Source organism: Gadus macrocephalus, chromosome 5 (assembly GCF_031168955.1).
Source record: "Gadus macrocephalus chromosome 5, ASM3116895v1".
Lineage (NCBI taxonomy): Eukaryota > Metazoa > Chordata > Actinopteri > Gadiformes > Gadidae > Gadus > Gadus macrocephalus.
Window position 1 is genome coordinate 4,493,970 of NC_082386.1, and position 7,897 is coordinate 4,501,866.

A 7,897-nucleotide genomic window follows, 5' to 3' on the forward strand; every position below is an offset into this window, starting at 1 on the left:
GGGGAGGCCACCTGCCCTATTGTAGCTATGTGTCGTAATTCAATCATTGTCAGGATTTCCACCCGTAGACGGCGTTACCATAACTCCTCTGCTCGGCGCAGTAACCCGTCTAATTTGTGCCATCCACTTACCCTTTCTTACACTGACCTTGAGGTGATGGGAGGACTCTGGAACTAGGGCTGCACGATTATTGCCAAAATGATTATCACGATTTTTTTGATCAATATTGATATCACGATTATTTACCACGATTATTCATTGAAAAAAAAAAGAATTTCTACCACCCCCTAGTGTTAGGAGCCAGACACTGTGCTCAGCGGCAAATTGCCGCGAGGCCACGCCCCCCCCCACACCTTTTCAGGCCTCGTGCCGCTGTATGCAGGATGGCTCAGTTTGCTTTGCAGCGGAGGTAGAGGTATACTGCATGGGCGGGGCTCGTTTCTTTTGTTTTTCTTTTTTTTGCGGATGCATTATTAAAAAAATAATCGCGAGAACACTACGTGTCATCGTGAGACGCCAATATCGTCATTGCGATAGAAATTCGGCATATTGTGCAGCCCTATCTGGAACTGCCAATCGGCAGTCAAGAAGGCAGACTCGATTTCAGCCTACGGGTCCCTCATGACCCTTCACTTCCTGGCCCTGACAGAGACTCTGCTCTTTCCTGGTTCACATCCTACCTGACGAATCGCACCTATCAAGTAACATGGAATGGCTCCTTGTCCAAACCTTGCACGCTTGAAACTGGTGTCCCTCAGCCCTCAGGGCTCTGTTCTGGGGCCTCTTCTGTTCTCCCTCTATACCAGATCTCTGGGCTCTGTAATTACATCACACGGCTTTTCCTATCACTGGTATGCTGACGACACTCAGCTTTTTCTCCCTTTCCCTCATCTGATAATGCCCTGATTGCAACACGCATATCGGAATGTCTGGCGGACGTCAGCACCTGTACAACTGCCCATCACCTGAGGCTTAACCTCAACAAAACCGAGCTCCTCCTAATCCCAGGGAAAGATAGCCCACACATGGACTTACTGGTCACTGTTGAGAACATCACTGTATCTCCTTCTCCTACTGCCAGAAACCTTGGTGTGGTATTGGACAATCAGTTATGCTGCACCGCAAACATCACTGCGGTGGCCCGATACTGCAGATTTGCACTTTACAACATCCGCAGAATCCGGCCCTTCCTCACAAGGGAAGCAGCTCAGCTTCTAGTCCAATCACTGGTCATCTCCCGCCTCGACTACTGCAACTCACTCCTGGCTGGACTTCCTGCCTCTGCGATTAAACCCTTGCAGCGCATCCAGATTGCGGCAGCACGCCTCGTGTTCAACCTACCGATGTTCTCCCATGTGACTCCCCTCTTCCGGGACCTCCACTGGCTCCCCGTAGTAGCTCGCATCAAATTTAAAACGATGGTACTGGCATACAAGGCAGTCGATGGAACTGCCCCTGCCTACCTCCAAGCATTGATAAAGCCGCACACCCCAGCTCGATCCCTCCGCTCAACTACCTCAGCTTGACGTCTGGTACCGCCATCGCTAAGAGCTAGCAAAGGTCGATCAGCAAAATCACAACTCTTCTCGGTTTTGGGACCTTAGTGGTGGAACGAGCTCCCTGCCATTCTCAGGACCGCAGAGTTGCTCACTATCTTCCGAAAAAGGCTCAAGACTCACCTGAGTCCACCTCGACTCTGCATAGCCACCCTCCCCCTTCTGGCCACCATTGTACATTGTATTGTATTGTATTATAGTACTTAACTGTGTAGCAATGTTGTGTAGCAACATTGTATTGTATTGTGTTGTATTGTATTATAGTACTTAACTGTGTGGCAACTGCAGTAGCTGCCATCATTGCTGTAACACAGGGAATTGGTTAGCCTAGCGATTGTTGTACTTGCACTTGGTTGGTTCTATGAACATCCTTACTGTACCGCCAGCGATATATCGTTGCACTTCTTATGACAAATGTACTTATTGTAAGTCGCTTTGGATAAAAGCGCCTGCTAAATGCCCTAAATGTAAATGTATGCAAATTAGCCATGTGCGCCTAACTCAAGAAAGTCATACTAAAAACGGATAGCAAGCGAAAGCCGAACCAGACTGTATCAATCACATACTTTGGGTCCATTCTAACTTATGGTAAGAGGCTAGTCTTTAAATCTTTGCAGTGACTGAATGTTGATAAGAAACGGATTGTTTTGCATAAGAGTGTATGCGAGTGTATGCGACTGCGTGTGTCCTTTTCGGCTTCAGCGTACTGCATGGTTAGGAAGGCGTTGTGGTTAGTTGTGGTCTTAGTGAAGCAGCCTGGCCTTGGAGTTGGATAAGTTGGAGTGATTGTGTATGGGCGTGCGAGGGTGAGAGCAGACCCGCCGTGGTGATGTTTGGCTTGTTGTGGGCTGTCTGTCAGTATCCGCAGGGTTGGACGGTGTGCTTTGTGTATGTGTTCAATGTACATCTGTCTGGTCGTATTTGCGGTAGATTGATGGTTAAATAATGTCACACCACGATCGGTTATACTTGCAGGCACTCATTTGCAAGTCCGCCGATTGCTGTCTGATAGGCTAAGTTAGCCCATAGCTAGCATTATGCCTTCTATTTCTAGATCTTCTGACTAAGTTTACCGGTACTTACGACATAATCGCTGTCACTAGATATAAAGAAAACGTTGACTTTCACTCGGTGCTATTCACTGTAAAAATAAAGTGTCGTTATTGTATGCACTGCTGTTCATTGACTAGCTCCAGCGCTCGTTGCTGCGTTGCTAAATGATAGCAACTCTCCACTCATTCTCCTCTGACCATGCATTTAATTGGCTTTGACCGCCATCAGTTCTCGGCAATTCCTCATTCGCCCTCTCGTCTGACAGGTTCGAAATTATAGCTTTGGCCATCATTTTATTTGTGGTTCTTGCCACCTCTTAGACGCCATAGTTCTAGGCTGAGGCTACCTTCAACGACTCCCCAACGTGACGTCATTTCCGTATGACGTTAGAAAAGACCCGTTAGTGCCCAAAACTGGACTTTAAACACTATTGGAGACTTTTTATAAATGATACTTATTTTTAGTGCTTCATGTACCCATTAATCAAAACTTCCGGTTAACCTGCACGTAGGCCTTTAAGCCGGTCCTTGGAAGTCGGTGCTCCGAGGGCATTTTTACTTGGTATGCCAACTTCTTATTGTATTTCATAATCCATTGGACTGTCAAATGGGCATTATTAAAGGCACCCAGTGCAACTTTCGAGGCTTAAAAATAAACATTCAATTTCTAGTCTTTTTTACACGTAGTAAGTTTCAATAACTCCATACCATTACATACCGACATTTAAGCAGCAAAGATGAGACGTCGTTGTGTGGTGAGAACTGATACAAAATCGATAACAATGCCGCCATTTTCTTTATTTTTTGTAACCTACAATAAATAAAGCAGGCTTCCAGTCAATGGAAAAATGGCTTCTCCCCACCGGCGATTGTTGTTGTTTACGATTTTCTATCAGTTCTCACCACACAACGTCTCATCTTTGCTCCTTGAATGTCGATATGTAATGGTATGGAGTTATTGAAACTTACGTGTAAAAAAAAGACTAGAAATTGAATGTTTACATAAAGTTGCACTGGGTGCCTTTAACCTCCCTTGAGAAAGGTTAAGATCCCATTTTAAACAAGCTCCAGAGCCACATGCATAGAGTTCAGCCACTTCGTAAAACACTTCATGATAGCATTTGTGTCCCAAGTAGAAAACTGCTCCATATACACCAGTGTTGAGCTAATCATTTATTTGAATGCAAAGAACACAAACAAACCATCCATAAACAAATAATCCAATAGTGCATGAAATGTTTCCTTAATCTCTGGTGTTGACCCATACCCAAATGTGCAAAGAAACGTTTTGAGGTAGAAATACAGTTGCATGAAGTTCCATTTCCGGCCACATAAATTGCAGACCAGGCCATTATATTTGTAGCACCAACAGAAGGTGGTCTTCTTATTGAATCCAATCTGCTTCAAGGCAAGCGACTGTAGGTGATATGCAGGTGCTGCGTCATTGGCTGCTTGTCCGTTGACATGGAAAGCGTTTGCTCCAGCTTCCCGTCTGGTTGGAGCTGGAACACTCTGGAAACCTGAGAAAAAAAATAAAGGATACACATTTTAAAAAAATGTATGCCGACCAGCCCGTCACAAAATAACAACGTACAGTCAATTAATCAAAGCATTTTCGCTATACCAAGGGAAAGGTGAGCAGCTAGATGGTTCAGCAATATAATTAATGCAACCCTAATGGCAAGATAAAAATCAAACTTTATGTAGTGAATTTTGTGAAAAATTGCAATACAAGGTGCTTAATACATTGAACATTAAGAAAAAAGAATGATGGCTCGTTAGAGATAGTCCACACTGCAGCCATACCTCCTTGACGTGGGGCTCCTTGGCAAAAGATGGCCTGGCCAGAGCTTTGCTGTGTAGGCTCAGCTGCTTTCCCACCAGCTCGCCCTCCTCAACCTCCACCAGTCCTGCACACAGTCCAGAGTCTCAGCTGAATCATGTACAAAATAGATACAGGGGTGAAAGAAGAAAATCCTGAGCCTGAACTTTTTTCCCTGGGAGGTTAGCGGGCCCCTATAGGCAGATATATGCCCTGATCAACATAATAGTCAAGCGGGATCCAGGGGTATGCTCCCCTGGGAGAACATTTGATAAATAGACCCTTAAGTGATAGATCATTTTGTGGAAATAAATGGACAACATTTAAGACATGAAATTAACAAACCCAATATAAGCCTATAATACAGTAGCATCTTTGTATAGGGCACCAGAGCTCTTAGGATCCTTGGCCTAGTAGGCCTGTTCAGTAAACAATCCCCGCTTTTAACTAATCGCATACTGGCGTACTTATTGTTTGTACTGTATACCGATACTAGAAAGTATCACGATACCCTCACGCAAAAAAACGATTCGCAGATTTTTTTAGTATCGATATTTATTAAAATAACGTCCGTGTCTGTGCAGCGAGCCGCTCCAACTCTCAGCCATACTCCTTGCACGCAGAGGCTAGTCAGTGGGTGTGCTCCACAGCTCGCACTCAGCCGCAGCAGCAGCAGCCAGTTCACTGAGCGAATGATAGTGAGGCAATGAGATCACGCCAGGTTCGGAAGCGCTTGCCGACAGTCCTCCGCGTTTACATGGACATTTCTGATCCGATTTCTAATCGGAATAGATCTATTCCTATCATACAATCCGAGCATACTGTAGGCCTATATATGGCATTTACAAAAGTGGTAAGCGTTCGTTCGTATGTCCCTCACGCACAACCGTTATGTTGGTCAGGACTTGTATGATATATGTAATGGATAATGTTGTAGGCCTACAGAACGCCGGTCATTATCGGGAAAATAAGCCCCCGAAATATGTACACTTTATGTTGAAAGTATAGACCATCGCGAACCCCATTGAAACGAATGGCGCGGTGATTCGGTCTTCAAAAGGAGAGCTGGTAAATTGTGAAAAATGAATTGAACTGCCTGCCCCTCAGGCGGTTCCAGGGAAACAAAGTTATGGCTTGTGAAAAACTTTATATTTGAAGGGAATCTTGACCCTCGAAAAACGAATATTCTGACCCGTCCCAAAACACAAATTCCCCCGTCGATTGAGTGCTAGAGTGAATGGGAGAGAGAGTATAGGGAAAGCGCCTCTCAAGCCGAGTTCACACCAAAAGCGACGGGGCGACTTCATACAAAGTCAACGTATAGATGCGTTCCAGACGACAGGCGTCTATACGTTGACTTTGTATGGAGTCGCGTCATCCGTCGCTTTTTGTGTGAGCGCGCTTTCAAATCTAGGTTAGTGTCAGATCACGCAAACCTGATTTTTTTCTTTGCAGACATGTCGTTACGGCGGGGGACTTGAAAGCTATCAGGCATGTAGATACAGTCACCAAGTGGGCCGTCACATCTTATATCAGAGACTTTTGATTAAAGGGGGTGATATTCTGCCACCTGGTGTGAGTGTGAATGGCCCTTACGAGCTGCTTGAAAATCTGCCCTTTCCTGTGCTTTAGTGACATCCCGAGTTGGAGTGTCCACCTAGATTAGTGCTGGATAGATCAGTCCCGCCAGCCTACCATGTAGACTGTAGCAAATGTTGCCTAACCATCATACATCTAGGCAGACACGCCCACTTGTGATGCCACTAAAACCCAGGAAAAGGCAGATTTTCAAGCAGCTTTTAATGGCTAATCACCCTCACACCTTTAAGCCCAAACTACAGACAAAGGAAAGTCAGATGCATGCATCTTTTCAAAAGAGAGGCTACACATATTTGGGTTAAACTCAGAACCCGTTGGATGGGTGTCAAGCTCCCTCCATGTGATGTTGACGTGTTCTGCTCTATTGCATGTCAGCCTATTATTCTGAATCAGGAACGTTGTGAAGTACCAGAGTTCTGTGCGATGATGAACGCCACTCGGTTGGTGCCGGTCTGCATTCGGATGAAGCCACACTCCCTGTGAAGTATCTTCTTCGTCTCCGCATCGGAGGCATTGAACCTGCGAAACACAGGCGCCACAGAATCCTCGACCAACATCTATAAACACCCACCACTCCCCTGCCACAGGGTGACACTACAATGGAGTAATTTGTGCCTTCACAAGTCCAGAGATGGAACGAAGGATCATTCAATTGAAAAAGGGTCATCATAGGACAACCGCAGGCGTTTCTCATTGCATTAATTATCGGTCTGCCATTTTGATCTACCAGGGCCAATCATAGCTAGACCTTGTGTGAAGAGATCAAACATTGACCACGTGACTTGGTACATAAAAGTTACAGTGACATAATTAGTGTCATGTTGAACAGCCGTGCAGGTCCTAAATTGACACCTATGAAAATGCAGTACTGCATTGTTTTTGAATGCCCACAAAACGCACGCACATAAAGCTGATGATGGGCTCTCCCATTTGGGCAAAGTGAAGGTCCTCCGTGTAGCGGAATTCTTTCAGGCTGGGGAAGGACCCCTCTCCGGGCTCGACTGATTCCCAGTTACCCAGGAGCCAATCCAGAGGAGAGATGGCTTCGTTTAATTTAGCTGATGTTGGAAAACACAAAACAGAATTATAACACGCACACCGCGAGGTAAAGGTTGACCAAATGTACGCTTGCTAAATGTCCACAAGGGGGCAGTATTTGAAGCTGAGGACAAAAGCAGGCAGCACCTGGGTGCTGCCAACATTGTTGAACGCATGGATTTAAATGAGACCCTTACGTAGACATATGGTTTCTAAAATATATATATATACACACACACACACACACACCACATCACTCCTGGTAAAGATTTACAGAATGGCCCCAGTAAAGACAAACGAATTGACTGTATAAGAAGGCAGCCAATAGCATTTTAGTCAGTATTTATCTCATACGACAACCTTTCAAATAATTCGGGTGTTGCAGGCAGCGCAAATAAAACGGTCCATGGTGTACGGCGTCGAACACCTACTTTCTGTGCATAAAGGACCTACTTTCTGCGCATAAGAAATAAAGGTCTTGCTGTTGAATTGTAGCTTATAACTGGGCTTCTTACCGGACTGGTAGAACGGGCACGCCAATGACGCCATCGATAAGGTGGACCTGTCGGGAGCACTGATGCAGATTCAGAATATAAATGAAAATCAAATACTTCCGTGTTTGAGACTGGAGTGAAATCGAAAAATATGAATGGGTTTCAATGGAGAGAAAGTAATTATCTTCTGGTCCCAATCTTTTTATTCCTTGGATAACACATATGTTGTTTGTGGATTTTATTGATAATTTTTCATGCAAAGAAAACTTAAAAAATGCGCAAAGAAGTTGGATGTTAGTTTTTTTTTTAGGCCGCTTTGTGAACTACAGCCATGAC

The 7,897-nt window shown here is 45.0% G+C and overlaps 1 protein-coding gene across 2 annotated transcripts; it reads right to left on the reverse strand.

Annotated features, from left to right (window-relative positions):
• Positions 1-3,768: 3,768 nt before the first annotated feature.
• Positions 3,769-7,699, reverse strand: LOC132457186 (peroxynitrite isomerase THAP4-like). 2 transcript variants are annotated; one of them, XM_060051269.1, is made up of 3 exons: positions 7,583-7,693; positions 4,415-4,518; positions 3,769-4,128 (listed from the first exon to the last, which is right to left on the reverse strand). In XM_060051269.1, exons 1-3 carry the CDS (start codon positions 7,614-7,616, stop codon positions 4,012-4,014), a joined length of 255 nt encoding a protein of 84 aa, XP_059907252.1. In that variant the 5' UTR covers positions 7,617-7,693; the 3' UTR covers positions 3,769-4,011. The 2 variants fall into 2 exon arrangements, with proteins under 2 accessions (XP_059907252.1, XP_059907251.1); XM_060051268.1 differs by lacking the exons at positions 3,769-4,128; positions 4,415-4,518 and adding exons at positions 4,525-6,548; positions 6,934-7,087 and having other exon boundaries at positions 7,583-7,699.
• Between the last annotated feature and the right edge of the window lie 198 nt (positions 7,700-7,897).

What these genes read in the sequence shown, in the direction of transcription:
- LOC132457186 (XM_060051268.1), bottom strand. Translation starts at nt 7,616, where the DNA reads ATGGCGTCATTGGCGTGCCCGTTCTACCAGTCCG. An exon ending in GTGCCCGTTCTACCAGTCCG is followed by an intron (nt 7,088 to 7,582) that starts GTAAGAAGCCCA and finishes TTCCAACATCAG; the next exon opens with CTAAATTAAACGAAGCCATC. An exon ending in GAGCCCATCATCAGCTTTAT is followed by an intron (nt 6,549 to 6,933) that starts GTGCGTGCGTTT and finishes TGTGTTTCGCAG; the next exon opens with GTTCAATGCCTCCGATGCGG.